The 20,802-nt window shown below is 40.5% G+C and overlaps 1 protein-coding gene across 3 annotated transcripts in view; it reads right to left on the minus strand.

The window, feature by feature from the left end:
* Positions 1–251: 251 nt before the first annotated feature.
* VPS13D (vacuolar protein sorting 13 homolog D) overlaps positions 252–20,802 on the minus strand; it is a 99,508-nt gene continuing 78,957 nt past the window's right edge. For all 3 annotated transcript variants that reach the window (XM_074161607.1, XM_074161606.1, XM_074161605.1), the window contains 3 exons: positions 5,886–6,017; positions 1,975–2,215; positions 252–1,146 (listed from right to left, as the gene is read on the minus strand). In XM_074161607.1, coding sequence (XP_074017708.1) covers positions 1,015–1,146; positions 1,975–2,215; positions 5,886–6,017 — 505 coding nt within the window. In that variant the 3' untranslated portion in view covers positions 252–1,014. The remainder of the gene's footprint in view (positions 1,147–1,974; positions 2,216–5,885; positions 6,018–20,802) is intronic.

Raw genomic sequence — 20,802 nt, forward strand, 5'->3', positions numbered from 1 at the left:
GTTATTTTTGTTATTCCAAAAAGTTTAATTTTGAAGAGGTTGTCATGAAAACAAATGATGCAATGGTTTCTTCTCCCTCCACCCGGCATTGCCAAGGCTAGCAGAATTGCACGCGAACCGGCCAACTATATATACACTTACTCAATCCCAGTGAAGGAAAAAAGTGAAGTTAAAAGCTTTCAATTTCCAAGGCTGCTCACTTGAACTCTTTTAAAAACAACTTAGAAGCAGGAGCCTTCAGAGGTGCAGACTTTGCTAGGTTTGAGTGCTGTATTCAAAACAGAATCAGCTTCTTGTTTTCTAATTTACTGAAAAGGTGAATTATTGAGTGTCACTGCAGTATTTAACAAAATTCATTTTTTTTTTTTACTTTTTTGGTTAAAAACAAGGATGAAATTTCAGGGGAACACTAGGAATATATGCATGTAGCTGTACTCGTGATTTAAGAAAAAACCCAAAATACCCAACAACCAACCCCAAACAATGCACCCTAATCACAGTGTTGAAGCTCCAAACTGCAGGACATCTGTGCTTCAACAGCTGCAATTAACTCTTAATTTTTTTTTTTTTTTTTTAAACGTTTATCTACATTCCTGCACTGTGAAAAATCAGTTTTCTCAAGAAAAAAAGAGAGAGAATGGCTAGTTTCAGGTAGTGCAGTAAGACTCAGTATAGCTCCTTTAATTTCTTTACACAGTAAACAGACTTCTATTTATACCAACACCCTGGTCTGTACTTTCTTATTTACATGAAACACTTTTACATATATACATGTTAGCAAAATACAGGGCTTCTCCCAGAACCAAATGCATTTCAACTATATCTTTGTTATACAACTAATGCTTAAAAAAAAAAAAAAAGCCCACCTCACTTGTTTTCTTATGCACAATGATTCCATTTAGCTAAATACTAAAATCGTACAGTTTGCTTCCCATGTAGTAGTTTTTGCAGTCACAGAACACCATCGGCTCCAGACTGATACTTGCAGTTCACTCTGGCAGTAAGGAAGAGGTTTTAAGAGTCCAGCTCTAATTGTTCTTGATTTTCATTGAGTCTTAACATCAGCTGTTGTTCGTAATAAAGGCTCTTTGCATAGTTTATTTCTTGAGATAGCTTTACTGCAATATCTTCAGATTTCACTTTCACCTGCAAAGAGAAACGTGATTTTTCTTAACGTGGTACTACTATCGTCTAAAGCAGAATATATTTATTTTTGATTACTTCAGTAACTGAAGGGATTAGGTTTGAAGTCCCCTGTAAAGAACAGAAATGTTTCAGTGGAGATTCCTTCTCAGTGCTGAGGCTGAAGTAATGAAGAAGTGAGGGAGGGAGAGACAGGTAAATAGAGATAGGTATTTTAGGATGAGCGCACAAACATCTTGCAATATTTGAAGTTATTTCCTTTGCTTCCCCTCCTACCTTTTATCTGGCTTGTCTGTTTGGAATGTAAACTGACGGGTCAGAGGTGAGCTTGTAACCTTGCCTGTAAAACAGACCCCTGAGCAACTACTGTAATGAAGAAAAAAAACCCTGTAATGGGTTTTAGAAGTGAGAGTTCCAATTAACTTGTACATGCATGACATAAACACTCTTTCCAATCTTAGACATTTTGCAGTAAAAAAAAATATACTACGTATAGGAGGAGAAGACTAGAGTAAATAGGCAGCAAGTACTTATGTTTCATGTACGTATTGTAAAGTTAAAAGCCTTTCTCAGGTAAATACACATTTCCTACTATAACTTTTCTGCCTGCGGGAATATTTTAGATTTTGCTTTCAACTTTTCTCAGGAGTTCAGGGAGCAATCCTATTGTCACCTAAACCTTTTCAGCAGCAGCTGTTTTCACTGCTGACAGAACAAAGTTTTCATTGTTATGCAGCACAGGAAACCAAACACTAATGACCACAAACACTTTCAGCATAAAGGGGAAAAGAAACCCCTGCGTGAATGAAACAATAGGTGCTGGGTCCTTACCATCGGTTTGTGTTGGGAGGGGCCTGGCATTGCTACACCACTACTTGTATTAACAGCTTTCTTCGTCAACTGTATATACACGTTCCCGTGGTCTTTTGAAACAAGGCAGTGGTAGAGATCATCATACTTGACTTCTAGGAAGATGGCATCACGGTCTGTGTAATCACCACTCTTCAGGAAATAAACAGCTTTAGATGAAATGAGAACACAATAGCTGTCTATGTTCTCCACTGCTATGAAGCTGCAAAGAAGAAAAACAGAAAAAAAATATTCACTTGAGGCTAAAAATAGTAAACTAACAAATGTCCTCACCTGGTATGTTTTGAGTGACCTTTAGAAGTCTTTCAGAAAAACTAATAGTATAACATGTACAATTCATCTGTATTTAATTTAAGCTGTTCTAAAAAAAATTAAGCTGATGAAGTACCCTCTCACCCGGTTACAAAGATCATGCTGTAAATCAACTATTAGTACTAAATGCCTGGCTTCTAGCTTTGGACATTAAAAGGGCATATAAAAATACCCTTTAACAAGGGTTAAGAAGAGTAATTTCCTTGCACTGGAACACTCCAAGTCCTAATACTGAAGTTTAACTGTAACTAACTTTAGTTCCATTGTCAGTATGTGAAAGGTTTGCAGACATTTATGACAAAAGCATTATCCTTCTACACATTGTAAACCTACTGTGCTTCCTTTTACCACACACCTCCCTTGCCTTTAAAAACAAAAAACCAAGTTTAACCTGCTGCCTGGATCAGTAGCTAGAAAAGAGAAATTAGCTGTTTAACACTGGGGTGAAAGGTTAAGCAGCGAGCAGGTTTCCCCAGAGAGATTAGTCCGAGTGATGAATAGTAGAGGTAGAAAAGAGTGAGTCAGGAATATTGAGAAATATGATGGCTGAAAAGGTTGATGTGTGAAAGAAAAAATAGTAAGCAATGCAAACCCACTTCTCCACTTCTGATTTACTACTGAAATGAATCTCATTAGTGGGTTTTGTAAAATACTGAAAAATTCAGAAAATTAAGTACAAAATCGTAACTAAGAATGCTAAAAAGAATGCTCTGTCAACAACCCACAGCAGTTGAAGCATATCTGTAAAATAAGATTCTCATGCTGTCAGGTAGCTTCAATAGTACTATTTTCTGACCCGTTGCTTGTACAGATCTGTTTGCTGTTGTCCTAATGCATTCTGCAAAAGACGCCACTGTTTTTGAAATCAGTGAAGATTGCTGGTACTAAGAGTTCTTGGTCGATCAGAAAAGCTTACCATCACCAACACCACTTAAGTAACACTTTGCACAATTTCTCTGAGCTATATCCAAATAAACCCATAGCTATAAATGGAATTTTAATAGCCAAAAGTATTTCAGGAGGTCGATCACAGTTTCTTTTTGTGGTATAAAAGAATAATTCCAGTAATTTTCTACTAATAGTCCTCTGAAAGATGGTATTCCACACTGAACTTGGCTTTTCCCTGCCCTCTGCCTCCTAGCCCTGCCAGCTGACAAATGCCCTTGCCTCCAAAACCTGGAAAAAGCAGATGCACAACTTAGATTTTCATTGAAGTGCTGAGAAGAGCGCAGCCATCCAATAAAAAAGAAGGCCTGTAACGTGCTGTTCTCAGCTCTGACCTTGGATTAAACTACGGGATAGAATAATTTCATTGTGTTCCTTTAAGTAAAACAAAATAAACAAACAAAAAAAAAAAGTGTATTTCAGCTTAAAAAAAAAATAGGTGACAGACAATGTTAACACAGGTAGTGAAACTAGCAATTGTCCCTCAGTTTTCCATCAGAGTTCAAACACTTTGGGGTAAGGTTTTGCCTTTGACGTAAGTTAAGTAGGATGGCTGATATTTTTATGAAGTGTCATAGAAAACTTAATTTTAAAACAGAGCAGCATTATAGACTGCAGAATAATAGTCTTGCTCCTTAGGACAGGCACATAAAAGCAAGTACAGTATTTTTCAGAGATTCTGGCTTTGACTTGGGTCAGACTTCCACTAGAAGCAGAACCAGAAGAAACCTGCTGCCACATTGGCTTCTTTGCTTCTTTTCCAGCAGGGCTAGAAGATAAAAAGGCGACCCCTAATGCTGTATCACTGTCCTTAGCAATTGTCACAGCAAAGCTGAGAAACTTGAGAAGGTTTCGTATACCCCCAAAAGCAGACCAGCCGGTTCCCTGATGGATGGTGTTCCAGCCCACTGTATGGGGGACATCCACGGAGAGAACTGACGCACTAAAAGCTGCTATACAGGTCAGTGGAAGCAACTGGGTAATCAGACCGTGGGTTTGTATTTCCTCCATAAGAATAACAGATTATAGATCTAATTTTCCATACAAGATTTTTACTGGTGTCATGTATATATTTTGAGGAATGGAAACAGAGGTCAATGATTTAATGGTGGAGCACAGAAACATTAGCTAATTTGTAGTGCAAGCTCTACATTTTGTTCTAAGTTTGAGTCACGCATCATTACCCATTTTCTCTTGCCAACTGTTACTTTCTTCTCTGTGTCTAGTTCACAAAACAGGTATTTAACCTTTTAAGATACTACTTCAAGATAGTACTTCTTTTTTTTTAACCCATACTTCTACACTATTAAAAAGATCTCAAATTAATAAAATGAAAAATTAAATGAAACATGATCCAGTAGAACAAAGTAGATCTCTGGAGAATTTGTGGGTTTTTTAACAACATCAGGAAGTAATTACACAATATTTTCCAGAAGTGAAACAGTGAGCCTAACTGGAAAAAAATGTGGAAACATTTAGTTAGAACAGTAGAGCAAGGTATTAAACCCCCTTTTATGGATTTAACTCTGAAGGAAAATATGCAAATAATCAGGTCTTTAAATGTGTTTCTGATTATGATACTAGGATAAAAGTCAGAGGCATAATTTTGTACTTATTTTCCATGACAGAAACACTGTTCTCTTGTTGAATAATGTTCCTAATGGTGAAAGTCACAGTGAATGAACAGTGTGACTCGATGACAAAAGCGCACTGATCTGCTCATGGGGTACTCCTGCAAAAAGTTCACTTTTTTCGGTCACAAATTTCTCTCTTTCCGTTCTCCCTACCTAAAAGCCAGACTGTATATGCATGAAGACCCTTAAATGAGATGAAAACAGGGTAATGAGAGTGTAAGATCACAGGGCCACAAGCAAGTGGCACATGACAAACTCTTCCTCACAGGCAGCTGAAGGTACAATCTAGAGTGGCACATGGCTTTCAGCTGTATTTTAGGAATAACATGTACCACAGACATCCGGTTTAGCTCCTCTCACATCTACAGCAGAGCCCCCTCAGAGTGCTCCCTGTGCAGGTCCGTGCTATCACGGAATTACTGGCCCCTCTACCAGGCTTTGTGCTGTGAGAAACAGGCGATAAGGGACAGATAAGGGAAGAGGTACTTGTTCTGCCTGTACGTGTGTTACAGAGGAAGAAGAGTACAGGGTTAAAACACGCACCTGTTTTATCAGTGCACATGAGGCTGGATATGTATTATGCATGATAAAGGGACTAATGATTAGTTAGAAACTTAATGAGATTTATCTTTCGTAATGATAGAAAGGGACCAGGGGCGTTAATAGGAGCAGGAGCCAACAAACTCCAGTTCCTTCCCAGTCTGTATGTGATGCGAGATTAATGGCAATTAGCAACAAGGGAACCAAAGGAGCCCTGTGGCACCTGCAGTGATGTTTGTACACAGCCGGGGGACAGGCCACTGTGGAAGTCATCAGCTGCTCATGCTCTGCTGCTAATTAGTACCAAGAGAAAACAACCAACACGTATGTGCATGTGTGTGCGTGTGAAGCAGTTTTAGTCCCTCTTCCTTCCCCAAAGACATGAAGATAGAACGGCAGCAAACAGAACTACTTAAAGTAGCTGTGTAAGTCAGTACTTACAACTCATCCTGGATGTTGTCAGTCAGTTTGAACAGCTGTTCTTGTCCTTCTGCTTGACTTTCTGAATAGTGGGGCAAGAGCCCTTGAGGTCCTCTACAGCAGCGCGGCTTTCTCACTCTCTCCGCTTGTGTCCTACGTGCAAAACAGATGCAGAGACATGACAGTGCAGCAGCAGCACTTTTCCTTCCACTTAAACCTGTCAGCATACAAAGTTGTATTTATTTTGAAATATGAGGTGTGACAAACCCTTTAAAAATACAAGGTCTTCACAAATACTGCATGTAGATTCTGTAATACTTCATCTGGAAGTTACACATTTCAAAGAAATGTCTCGAGTTTTCCTCTGCAATTAAGGGGCAGTGTACTAAATTAAAAGGAGGAAGAGCAACCTAAATCGACTACACTGTCTGCAGATTTTGGGATGATTTATCAGCAGAGTTTTACTGATTTGACTGTTTCTTCTCTCTACAGAAAACAAGAGTGGATCAACCTAGAGAGAGCTCACACTGACGGACAGTGTCAGTAGTTTGAAAACTGAAGGGGTATGGAAATAGGCACATGCAGTTAAGACAAAAGAAAAATCCACAGTTCATTAGAGTCTCTGTAGTAGGGTGTAGCATACTTTACCTTTCTTCACTGTCTATTAAAAAAATGACAATAATAAAAGACACACACATGTGGCCTAACAGACATCAGAGGTTGGTACTGGCCACAGTGCTAAAGAACTGCAAGCTAGGTTCCTCCCCTAGCAGTATTTTGTTAAAAAATAATATTCTGAATTCCTTTAAGCTTTTGGAACGCCCTACCCCTGAAGAATTGTGTTACAGGCTGCCTAGCCCTGCTTTATTCTGTCCTTTCCCAGCACCATCACTCTGGGTCTGCCGTATGCTTTTTCGTATCTCTTTCAGGCTACTGCTGTTAGTAATTTTCCAAGCCAAAGGCACCACTTTTGATCAGCGCTCTCTACTTCTCATCTTGATGCTTTGTGAAGATCCTGTACAATGACCTGCTTCTATCCTTTTTGATCAAAAGACAGGAAAAAAATCCCATGTAACAACGCATTTTCTTTTTAAGCTGCTTGGCAATAGCACACAGGAGTACTTGCCTTCTAAGCTTTGCTTTCTGCAGATGTTTTCTCTGGAGCCTTGTTTCTTTGTTACCTTTCCCTTTCAGCAGTCCTGTCCCAGACTTGCAACCCATGCACCCTTTAAAAATTTGTTTTCCTTTGAGTCTTTGACACCTTTGCCTTTTCATGGTGACAGACATTATTTTGTGCCCCTTCCCTTCTCGGTTGCAGTGAATGTTACTGGAACAGAATCTCTTACGTGTCATTCATGACTTAGTATCATCTTTGCTGCTCCCCATTGGGTGACTGGTCTCTCGGTGTCTTTTAGCTGTCATTGCTCTGGCTGCTATGAACAATGTATTTTGCAAACAAGGTATAGAAGCCAAAGACACTGGCTTTCCAGCACAGCAGAGAAAAACATCAGCCAATTTAAATTATTAATACATTATGACTATCTGGTTAGTTCTGATTTTGTTAATGAGATTATTACATCCCTGACCTGTGTAACAAATTAGTGTCTCAGAAGTAGGGCTTATCACCGATCCTTTCTGAGAGAATCTTCAGGAGAGACAAAAAGCTATTGACTTCGCTGCAGCTGAACTATGGTTATGCTAAGATGGAAAGTCAGTTTGTCAGCAGGGAGGATGAAATGAAGAGTGGAAATTCTCCAACTAAAAGAATGAGAAACAGAGCAGGCGTTTAATAACCATAACAAATGTTGTCATTAACAGTGCCGGTAAAATGTTACCAGTTCAATTTTCAGTTTTACCTCTGCTGACAGATGTTCTCACTGCTTTACCTGTCCTGCTGCACTGCTTTAGTTTTGGTTAGATTTCATTAGTTAATTACAGCATTATGCATCCAAGCTAAAAAACGCCAGTATGACAATTGCCATTTGCTGCATGAAGGTACTTAGTTTTCCTCATTTGCAAAAAGCGCAATGTCTTAAAACTATATTCTTCCAGTGGTACCATTTCTCTGAATCAGAATAACCTAAAGATTAGGTAAATAGATGACTTCCACAACCTGTGTACAACTTAAAATTATTCCATGGAGTAACAGCTGTATGCAGTGGTTGTAACTTCACTGTTAAGTATTAGGACTCTAGACCAAGTCCCCTCTCCTGCCCCTTACATGTTTTTAGGTATAAACAGGCTCCATCTGTACCAGGTACAGTTACATGACCGTATTGTCACTTTTCTGAACTTACACCAGAGGTGAACAAGTGTCTGTTTTTGTGTATTAGATTCTTACAAATTAATAAACAAAGGTATGTGTTTGCCTTTATGAAACGCAGAATGTTGAGGCAAAGTTCCAAAGAAATTAAAGAGTTCCAACCAGTGCAACTCACGTCTTGCTGTCTGTCCTACTTCCTAACTTTCAAAAGCAGTAAAATGACAAAATTTCACTTATCCAAGACACCCCCCATTGGCTGTTAAACCTCTCTGCAGCACCTGTAGCTTCTGTTGACAAGTTTAAAGAATGAATGTCTGAAGCATCATGTAGTTTTTAATTAACTATTGGCCAATCAATAACTTTTTATTTAGACGCTGCCCTGTTATGCATTCAGGAAGGTTAGATAACCATCCCTATGGGAGTGAGCAACAATGCTGCATAATGGTTTTTACATTAACCATCTTTCGGATAAACATTCATCTGTGCTATCTCCTGCTGTAGTACCACCAGAAGAGATATCCGAAATTTTGCAAGGAAGGCTAACTGTAAAAATGAGGAAAGAATAGGGCCTTTTAATCAGACCTATTCTGTAGAAACCAGACCATCAGTGAACATCGGTTTCTAACGTCTGCCTTAGGAGCAGGTCAGGTAGAAAGGACAAGTACTACAGAAGTACTAGGCACCACAGTGAATTTCTGGAAGGCTTGGCAGTTTCTGAGTTGTGGGTTTGGTTGTGAGTTATTTTTAGGTTTTGTTTTTGTTTTTAAATGGAAGAAGTACTTAAGAGTCCAGTGCTTATTGTCCCCACTGCGCCTCCACACTAAAACATTCGTCCTGGTGATAAAAGATAATTCTCATCTTAGTGATAAGAAGGTCAGCTGCTTTTCAACTAAGTGCCACTAGAACTAGCATAAATTGCATTGATGTAGTCCATCGGCCCCTTGGCAAACTGGTCTGTTTGGTCTGGACAGCTAAAAACATTCCACACGACTTGATTTTTTTAATCTAAAAATTTGTTCTACTGTCTCAAGTTACGTTCTGTAAATAATAAGCAACACTGATGAAATGCAAAAAGCTGAAGATTTGTAAAGCAGAATGAACGGTGGTGTGCCCACATCTGTGTTACATTAAACATGCACTCAACAGATTTGCTGATTCTTTTTTAATAAGCACACAAAGGCAACACAAGACAGAAATGCCCTCACGTCTACTAGTCACAGCAGGGAAGAGTGCTGCTGAATGGAGACACAAAGAGATTGGAAATGGTGTCACAAGGTTGAGGCACACACTCCAGTTCCTTGCTGTTCAGACAAAGCTGAACACTGGAGAATCTCATTTCAGATGGCTGCATGCAACACTAAAAACAGTTAACAGTGTTAATTGGTTGGCTTTTGCTTAACAGTTCACAGAATTCTTGTGATTCAGTTGACCAGTTTTAAGCCAGTAGTTTTGCAGTAGAACAGATCACTGACCCGTCGATGCTGTTCAGGTATTACCAATGGTAATTATTTACCAGCTTAGATTGAAAAAAACTCTTACAAGAGACATCAGATGTTTTACGGAATTCCTTTTAACCTTGTTCCTTCACTACACCTTTACCCCCGTCAGGTTTAGATGCGATTCTTGCTGAGGTGCATAAATACACCGTGTTCTTGAGAACAGTAACTGTTACTCATCTTTGAGTGTCTTTCCAACCTAAAAAATTTTCCTTGAAGAGTACCCAGATTGCTCTGACATTAAAACAATAAAAGTCAGAAGGTATCACATTTTGTATACCAATAGATGATAGTCTGCGAAAACAAAACATTGCACTTAAAGGTTATCAACAAAAGTGTGTGGTTTTCCTATTACATCTTTCAGTTTCCTTAGTATCACACCCAGAATTATTATTCAGAGTAAAACAACTTCAGGAAATTTAGCAACTTCTGAGAAAAAAGCAACAAGGAAAAACCCTATGACGGAAACAGCAATCACTACTACTTCTCATTTAAACTGTGTATCTCTGGAATTTCTAATCTGTTGTCTGGGTAAGAGCGCAGCACTGGCAACTCCACATCTCTTCACAAAGCCCAACTCGAGCATTTACACAGATTTTGATCCATAAGTGGAAGTGCAAGGACACCCCAAATCCTGCACAAACACCAGCTCTACGTGCAAGGAGATGCAGTTCTGGCATCTGAGACCAATATTTAGTGGAAGAGGCTCCTCACAGAGACTTCACCTGCTGTCACCAACCCCCACGTCCATTCTAGGTGTCCAGCTGGTGTGCGAATCACCCCTGTAAGCCCTCCAGAGAGAGCTCTCTGGCCACAGCCCCCTCCCCCCGCCCTTAATAATGTTCTTCAGCTGAACCCACTTCTTGCTGCCAAAACTTCCAGCAACGGTCATCAATGTGTCGCATTCATAAAGGTGTTCCAGTTTAACAACCTCATCATTCCAACCCATTTAAAGCAGTAACTTACTGGTTCTGGTATAGCTCAAATTCTGTCAGTGTTTCCATTATAAACTTGTTTTTTCAGGTTTGCATAAAATTTATTGATAAAAGCCTGCTCTGGGCTGTAACTTGGCATACTGACTTTCAGCCTGGGAACAATTTTTATCCCCTTGAAATAATTATAAAACAACCTTAGTTCAAACAAAGGAAAATTGGCAGGTAATATAAGCCTATGAACCAATTCAATTGCTGCTAGTATTTTGGAGAAATAATATCAAACCTGTTACTTTCTTGGCTCTGGAAGAAGTCTGCTTCATAAATACAGGGGGTGCTTTGTCTAAGGAGGCTTCGGTGCATTTCAGACATTAAGAAGGGACTTAATCTGATAAGTGAAAGGAGGAATAGCCTTACATCTATCATTAAATACATGACAACTAAAATACCTGCTACAGTTGCTCGAGTTCAACAGTAAATTGCACCTGCAGCCGTCTGTATCATCATCACATCCACATAATTTCCACAGAACACAGAGCAGAGACAGTACTTGGATGCGTAAGGGAGGACACAGTGTAACGCGTACTCAGAAGTGCCAGAATCAATTAAATGCCAAACAACGTATATCTTAAAAATTAACCTAAAAGTTCAGCCATCACAGCAACAAACTACAGATGATGCAGTCATTGTAAGGATAACAAGGAAAACAAACGTATGCCATTTCTGATATGGCCTGTATTTCATATCACACCTTTGCAAAACACCAAAAATCCACTACTTCACTTTCCTTTCCTCACTGATGTACTTACTTTGTACTTGGTTTCAAATGTTGAACCCTTGTGATACGCAGGAAGTGTCCCCTGCATTTACTGAGCATAAGGGGACAGCCAGCATTAGTTTTTACGTGCTAATTCTCCGTCTCTGAGAACGTTAAATGACTTGGGCCCATTTCAGAAAGGCCTATGGCAATCGGGATTTCATGTTCCGTTGCGACTCCTCTGGCAGAGAGTAACGCTGTATTTCAAAGGGTAAGTACAGTTGCCTCCTTCCCAGTGTTGGGCTTTGGGGGTGCAATTCCCAACAGGCAGATAATTTTCAGGCAGACTTGATGCCTGAACCCAGAGATTTGGCACAGCTCTGTGACGGAATTCGTTCACCGATTCAGACACACAGATGCTTTTAAGGTGTGTTAAAAATGCACACGCAGTGCAGTCAGTCCGAGTGTTGGATTTGGCATTAGAATGTCTCAGTTAGATGCAAGAATGTGTAAAATCATGAGCCAGACAGCTCCCTGCTGACTGCATATCTGAGGAAGCTTATATGCACCGTTTATTCCAGCAAACGCATGGAATATATTGTGCTTGTTAAATGTGTTCCCAAAATGCTAGTTTCAGGCAGAAACACGCAAATAAATGGTGCCTGGGGTTAAAACCTCCCACTTACAGTCAAATCCCTCCTCTTTTGAGGGATCTACCAGCTCAGATGCTGAAGACCTTTATCTGACCCAGTACACTTCTAGGAGAACTAGAGCATGCTGAAGAAGCAACTGTTTATCATGTAGGTCGTTCCTGCCAGCTTCTCAGAGATGTAGCTCTTCTCCCGTCCCCTGCCTTTCGTATACAAGATCAAAACAAACTTGAAAACTATTCATTGGGTTTATGACTCTGTCTCACCTCGTCAGGCTCCAAATTCAAAAGCAGGCTGAGGAGAGCTTAATGAAGACATCAAGCACCACTTCTTTAAAAGCAGCAGAGCAGCAGATGTACTCGCCCGAAGGACACGTTCTTACGACGTTCATATTAACAAATCCGAGATCTGCGTAAGCTGTGTGTGCTTGTGTACGGGACACCTGTGTGGCACTTACACCAGCCATACTCTGTGCATCAGCCAGTGGTCAGCCCTTGGGCACTTGCTCCACTTCTGACTAACAGCTGGGCAGCAAACGAATCCTTTTTCAAACACATTGGTGTCCTCAAACTTAAGAAGTTAAGAAAATGTCACACTGCCATCTCGGTTTCCAGTTTCTCCCAGACCCTTCCTGTACTGATTAGAGTGATGACTGAAGTTGTCACCTTAAACTTTCCTGTCTCACAAGCCTGTTGAAAAATGCGCCCATTCACCTTCTGATTCAATGTAAAAGATACGGTTCTTAGCGGGGATTTCTTGCAAACAACTATCTGAAAAAACATGCGCTGAACGTGCCTTAGTGAACATTAAATTGCCCAGGGCCATAACGTTCCTCTGTCTCAGGAGGCAGAGGTCTCAGGGCACAGCGCGAGGTCTCAACTTACGAACACAGGCTGCTGACAGGAGGGCAACGTAGCAGATGATAGAGTATTAATCTTACTTCTGTGCTTGTGTTTATAACGTTCCATCAAAACCCATCCATGCTGGCCAAGCAATGCCCCTTTGTAACTGCAGAGTCGCTTTACTTGAAGCGTAACATGCTTAGAGTGTAACAGAAACGTTTCCCTATTGTACTCCTATCTTTCTGGGAAAGCAAATCCTCTCCTTGGGGTAAAAAGCAAAGCAGGAGCCCCAGCCCAGCACCAGGACACTCACTGGTAGGGGTAGTTAGTACAGCCAGGGCTGCAACAGGCACAGCAAAGTCCTGCACGAACTTCGCCTAACAAAAAGATACTCAGAAAGTTTGTTTTCATGTTTAAAGTTAGGAGTCACAGGAACAATTCAAATCAGCTGGCTGTACTTACAGACCCGATAAAGAGTGTTGCACATGTTAACAGCAACATTAGGTGAAAAAATTATCTATAAAAATACCAGCCACATGCTAAATGAGGTGACATCAAGGCAATAAATAGCTCCATCTGTATCAAAGAGTTTGCAGAACAACCCAGAAGACATCCCTGAAGAAAAAAGTAACTATGAATAAAATAGTACTGGAAAAAAAAGTGGGTTGGATTTTTTTTTGCTAAAAAAATAAATAAAAAAAGATCAGTTTTACATATTTTTCTCAGATCACTTTATAAATCTGCTGCACATTAGAAATCAGACACACATGTATTTTTTCCAAGTAAAGAAAGTTGAAGGTTTACATTTTTAATAGCAATGTGACTATTTCTGAATGGCAGCAGTATATATTACATGCAGTGTGAGAGGGTTAAACAGGACAGCCTCAACTCTTTATAAACTTTTGCCCTCTGGATATGTACTCATTGGCTGCTGTACAAGACTTGAGCTGTATTACACGCCTTAACGATATGGTTCAACTGTCGGTCAGGCTCGGGGCCTGGCAATAGGCCAGACCGCAATCAATGGGACACAAACCTCCCCCTTTCAGATCATCACGAAGGCTCATATTATCTCCTTTTTGTCGTGCTGGTTAAATTTATGGAGCAGAACCCCGAAGCTGCATTCCTTGGCTTGGGCCGGCCCACGCGGGCCTCCCTTTGTTTGGTACTGTAAGCGAGGCGTGCTTTGGAGGATTGCAGGGTTGTTAGTTCAGGCACTGACTGTTTGCTCATGACTGAAATGAAAAGAGTTCAGTGGAAGGGCAAAAGGACAGCACAAGTGTAAAACCCCATCCCAGCAGGCCCTGGGCTCCCATCTACAGACTCTGGACTAGGGCTGAACAGAAAACCTCCCTGTTAATGACAAAGGAAAAAAAATCTCTCTAGTAACAGGTAAACAGCCTCGCAGCGCGTTAGCACATACCTTGCCGCAAGGTCCCTTGCATTCAAGTAAACCTGTAATTACTACGTAAATACGCACCTCAACTAATCTGGCTTAAAATACTGCTTAGAAGTGGTATTAGTTTTAAGGCAATGCTGTATCTTTTAATTTGGAAAGAAAACCTGTCAGTACAAACAGTGCTACCTGTCCAGCTGCAGAGTTTAAACATGTGGAATAACCTCAGAGAACCTGATGCCATGGTATTTGTTCCTGGGAGGAGGATGAGCAAGTAATTCTAGTAAGACACAAAACTACTGGAAATACAGTGTGGGGAGAAGAGATTTTCATATAGTATATAACAAGCATTTTCTGCATCTTTATACTTGGTCTCAGAACGGAAGAAGTCCACCGTTGGGTATGCTCAGATACTCTACTCAAGGCATTTTACGGTGGGAATTAAAGGCCACTTCTTAATACAGGCCACAAAATTAAGGATGTAAAGAAACCTTTAACGTCATCTCAAAGCAAAAGCATCTGGAGTGAAACCAAATGGAAAGACAACTTGAAAGATGGTATTCCAAATACACGCGGGAGAAACAAATAACAGGGAAACCCACAAGGACTCTTACTGATCATGCACGTAACACAAGGTACCTGTCTGTTTATTCTTTGGTATGGGAATATCCGTGCTTACCTTCCTCAGTATATGACTAGTAAAACTTATTCCCAGAAAGCTGCCCCAGACCGACTGTACCAGACTTCACCCCTTTGGCACAAGACGCAGGTATTTCAGGACATGAGGTCATGCAGCCACTGCCCTGGCGAGCGCTTCGTGCCATTTGTGCTTTAGAAACAAGTAAATAAACAAATGCTATATTCCTATTGCATTACACCAGTTTCATCTTTCCTACTATTTTTATGGACTGAAAAATACTACTAAGAGGGCCAAAAGATATAAAAACCCACAGAATGGGTATTAAATTTTTTTCAATTCTGGGGATCAAGTCCGACTGGTTTAATGCAGTCTGCTGGTTTGTCCTGCCACATTCCAACAGACACGTCTGTTTTGAATAAAGCTTTTGTTCCTTTCTGGTGCGCGCACGCCTTCGGCTTATCCCACCTAATTCTGCGCAAGTAGATTTGTGAATGGAAATTGTGAATACTCCATTGCCTGGTCTTCGATGAGTTTTTATTTTGTTCTGCTGATGCTAACGCATGAGTATCACTTTTTTCTTTTTCAAAGTCCCTCCAGTGCCATTCTAGGAGATACCACTGCAGACTAGTTAAATCTGCAGCTTTCTGTAATTGTTTCAACTCAAGAAAACTCCTACATAGAGTACACCAAAACCGCAGCATCAATTAACAGAGCACTTTCTGAATAAAGAAGGATTAAAAAACACATGAATGTCAGAAAACAGGAAACATACAACACAGTAAAAAGCGTTCTTTTTTACTTCTGGCCTTGGTGTCCAAAAGCATTTGCTGAAATCTAAGATAATTAGATAAAATATGCAGGCTCTAGAGATACAAGTATTTTCTAAGGAAATAAATTTTTCTCCCTGTCTCGATGGATTTCTTTTAGTTAATAGCTGAATACTGTGAAGTGGGCACACCGTATAAGAATTCCATTTGTGGAGCAAATGCAGTCCCCTTAACTGTCAGTTAAAGCGTAAGAAGTAGAATAAATGTGTGGTAAATCCAACAAAGGGTTTGTCAGCTCCTTTCAGAGGTAAGTTCATAACGGCTTAATGGACTGAAGGACTAGGCCAGGCCTACATGGCAGCGCCTTGGGTTTAACCTACCCGGAAAACATTAGTTACCTGCTGCAAACTCTGCCTGGCCTGAGAAGCAGCAGCTTCTCCAGGTCTTCAGAAGTGTTTGGACGTTTGGACGTGCGCAAGGGTAGGACCCATGCTGTCCATTTTCCGCCACCTCTCCTTTCGTACCAGACTGGCCTAATACAACAAAATACCTTTTCCTCACAAACCCGCACCTGGTTTCCAAAGCGGTTACTGTAAGCGACGAAATCAAGGTTAATCTGGTTCCCGTTCTGAACCCAGCCATAGCAGCAGTCTTTGGTAATGCAAAAGCTGTACAAGGTTCCCTCCCTGCAGGGACAGAAACACACTTGCCTCTAGTTGTAACTTACCAAGGCACTAGTAAATATTTTGGTTTTGTGGAGACTACCACAGCAAGAACTCCATTCATGCATTTTTTGGAAAGTATTTGTTGCTAACAATGAATGGACATCTAAAGAAAAACATAGTTTCACGTTTTGTGCTTGGCTGAATACTCGCCATTGTTCACTTCAATGTTTTCCCTTTTTCACTCCTGTCCTGCCCTCACAACGTTCCCTTCCAGTGCCCCGTCCCTTTCTGTCAAGGGACCCTTAACCAACAGTCTGAATGCATCCAGGGTGTCTTTCTGCCCTCAAGACAGGGCAGATGTCAAGTTAAACACTGATGTTTTAGTGGAAAATCCTTTTTACTTACAAAATAGAATAATTTGAATATTTAGAATCACAGTTCAGTCTCTCGTAAAGTCTCCCTTTTCCGTGTTAACAGACACATTCCCGATGGTGAAACCTGGTGACCGCAGCTTTCTTAAACCAGGCTCCCGCTCAGTTTGATCGGCAGGATACGCTCTGTCACGGCAATGCAAAAAGGCTTTAAACGAAAGAAGTCACACAAGTTGTAACTAAAGGTTTAGCACTCCCTATTGGAATTTAAACCATCTGGAACTTTGTTGCTAATCTGTAGGGTGCATAAAACCCCAGAAAGTAAAATGCAAAGAGGAGCTCTAATGAAGAGCCTCAGCAACTTTGACCCTTGGGCTCGAAAAAGAGGCTTTTTAAACATAGGTGAGGTGCTTGTTTTCAAGTTTTCCTATCCCAGACGCTGCTACTCAAAGTCTAGCAGAGGCTAATCAGATTTAATATATATAAAATGTAAGGACTGTATGATTAAATATTTCTAAACCTCCTATTACTTATAACCATTCATACACAGCAGAGGTGGAAGTAACCCCATCTATACAATATTAATGAGTATTATGTTGCTGCTGTAGGTCCAAACACTGGTTTTTCCACTCCTTCCAAACAGCTAAATTGAGTCTCCTTCAAAAATGGGGACAAAGACAACCAACCGTAAAGACAATTGATTTCCCAAATATTCCAAACATACATGGTACCTAGTACTGCAGACACCTAGCAATAATCTCCTGGAAACAGTATTCAGACAAAAAGCAAGGTATTTGCAGTAGTGCATAAAAAAGTGTTATAGTTTGGTTTTACAGCAGAGACCAATTAATGTCCATTCAACCTTCTAAAAAAGAAAGGGAGAGGGATATGTTAGCGCAGTTTGGATTCTCCAAACCACCGGACATCTGTTGGGTGCTGAGCAGCTAATGGCGCTTTCCTACAGTGAACAATTAGGAACAAACGATGCATAGCAAATTCTGCTTTATTGTGAAGAACAGGGGCTGTGCTCCCACTTTATGATCCTTCAGCTCTCGGTCCCAGAGGGGCAAAGGGAAAAACCTGCGAGGTGCCCATCAGTCCTGGAGGGGGGTGTGGAAAAAAGCTGCCCCCCTCCCTTTCTCACACATAGAAGTTCTTGGGCTTAAGCCTACAATCATTTATTTCCTTTATTTCTAAAGTCACTTCTAATTTCCACTTCAAAAATTGTATTTCTATTTCTTGAAATAGTAAGTTTGATTAACTAAAGACTGACTTCTTTGGGATTAGTCACTGTATGAGAATGTAGAGATTGGGAAGAGCAGGGAAGTGTGGGCCGGCAGCAATTCTAAGGATTTTAGGCCCTCCAGAAGAGTAACCACATGGCTCAACTGCTGCAGGTCCCTCTGCAGAGCTGGAAGGGGAAGCAGACAGACGGGTGCAGTGAACATGCAAAGCGATCCCGACAGGATTCCACTTACAGTCAGATATCATCGGTACTTGAGACTTTTCTGACAAAAAGCCTGATGTACAGCACGCGAGACTTGTTTCTGTGTAGTCTAGGGAAGACTGCACTTCTTCCTGACCCGACAAAAATTTCCTTAGGAAAATAATTCTGAGTAAAGGCAAAGAAAAACAAAAAGAAATCCATAGTCGTAGCTACAATCCAGAAGCGTCTCGTGGCAGTAAGAAGCACTCTTTCAATAGGCAAAAGGACCAGAGAACCATCTTCTGTTCACTCTTAAGGGTAGCTTCATTTATTTAGAAATCATGTAGGTCTTAGAAGAATACTGAGCAGGTGAGACTGCTAATAGGAAATGATTAAAGCGGGGAGAATTGTCTACTGAGGTGCTGCAAAATGTGTGGGCACAAAACCAGGCTCGTTTAACTTCAAGGATCTAGTAAAAGCAGCATGTAAAATTAGATTTGGAGAGGACAAACTAAGAGGCGTTTAAAACTCCAGTGAGGACAGTGAAGTACTAAAGAACCTGAAGAGGTCAGAAATATGGCAGGAAATGAAATGGGATTCAACCTACAAAATTGCAACCTGGTTCATCTGGGGAAAAATAATCCAGAAGACAAATATTTAAATGACGAGGAGATATTTGCAAAGCAGTAAAATAAAACAAAACATAAAAAACAAGCCCTCTTGGGGGAAAATAGCAAGCACAAAACTGGATATCAATTTGCAATGTGATAGGGCAGTAAAACCAGCCAAGACAATTTTGGATGACTTGCAGAGCACAGCTTGTCACAGGCCGGGGATATGACGGTCCCTTTTCACACAGCAGTGATGGGAACTTACAGACTGGGGGGATTTCAAAGGAACTCAACAACAGCAATGGAAGAATCTGGATAGAGTAATGACAGAAGAATGTAAACCCATAAAATCCAGTTCAGCAGTGGCTGAAGATGGGAGGTAGGGCTAACGCTGAGGAAAAGCCAATGTCTACAGCCATTTAACAGGGTGACACGGGAGTAAAATGGAAAAACTTGGAAAACAGATCAATTGAGAAAACAGTTCATTATAAAGACCTGTTATCCCACTGGGAAAAAAAGAGGAAAGAGGATATGAAGGAAATCATACTGCCCAGGTCATTTACAGATTAGACTGATAAATCAGCTAAACTGCCTGGAAATACAGCATTTCCAGGTTTCCACAACACACGAGCTGATAAATATATTGTCTCTCTGGCTTCTAGGAAAATCTTCGGAGGGGCTTACCAGGAGAATGACGTCTCGCTCACCAGTGGTGGCCCACACATGACTGACATTACTACAAAGACTCTTGATGTCAGATCTAGATCAAGTCCAAGGTCAGGGTGGAATCTGGGACACATACAGGGGTTCAAGCAATATTTATCTTTAAAACTTGAGAACCTTGAGAATATCCTCTTAGCAGTCTATTGGCAGAGTTGGTGTTCCATACAATTAGGTACATGTTTTCTTCTACTTCTCAGTGTCACTGGTACTCATGCTCTCAAGTCTCCTGCTTTTGACCTCACAGTTGAAACTGTAGCTAACAGAGACGGATGCACACAGGAAAAAACAATCATCACCTGCTGTTGACATTTGTCTCAAACTGTGCAACCTCACTGCACATTTCCGAGAGCATGACAGCGGTGAACAAAAGAACACGGAGCACATGCTGCTTCTTTCCAGGTGAAGTACATTTAAAAGAATCAAATATTGACACAAGCCTTTTCTGTGACCATTAATGGCTTGCCAACCTCAAACTATTCTTAACTAATACAGCCGAGTTCCCCGATAGAATTCATTAGAATTGGGTAGGTCATGAAGTTATCTCCTTACTTCTAAGTTTCACATTGTGACTATCAGGAAAGAACACAAACTCTTGCAACAACAGTTCAAGAATAATCTTGCGCTCGCACTGACCTGGCAGAAGCCTGAGAGAAAGCCGTAACGGCAGTTTCCTGCACTACTTGTTAAGTTAGAGACACATCTAAATATAAATGTTCTTTACTTGTGCTGCACTAGGACTTGAAACACGTTTCTCGGAGAGAGCTTTCCAAGCATATCTAGAGACATAACAGCTTTCCTGTTCTGAACTGGTCTTTAAGACTTTTGGCAGTATATGACAAATATGGAAATAATCAGAACTCTTGTATGTGACACTAGAGTACTTGGAACACATAAAACCCGCTCAAAAAAAGGTATAAAGACACAGGCATTAACTGTTTATAAATGAGATGCATGCTGCATTGTCAACAACTATTTTATGTTTTCTCCTGTATTCAAATTTAAAAGTATTAAGGCAGCTTTATTCATAAATAACAAACATAAATAATAAATTATATGATTACATAATAAGTTTTAAGATTAGCCTTGAAAAAGCCCAGCCTAAAGTCAGATTAAAAAAAATATTTTCTTGTACTTATAAAGACATCACCTTTTAAACTACTACCATAAGCTATAAACCCTCGTCTGCATCTCAGCCCTATTAGTTTGGCTCCCTGTTCCAAACACAGGGTTTGTGCTCGCTCCACGAGTCCCAGTACAAACCAGTGCATCTGAAGCCAAAAGAGAGATCTGTCCCCGCAGCCTGATCAGTGACACAAGCTGTGGACTCGTCCTCAGTGTTCCCACTCAATGGAATTTGAACACGCCTTTTAGGAAACCCTACAACCTCGATTAAAATTCT

Source organism: Numenius arquata, chromosome 20 (genome assembly GCF_964106895.1).
Source record: "Numenius arquata chromosome 20, bNumArq3.hap1.1, whole genome shotgun sequence".
In the NCBI taxonomy this organism is placed as follows: Eukaryota; Metazoa; Chordata; class Aves; order Charadriiformes; family Scolopacidae; genus Numenius; species Numenius arquata.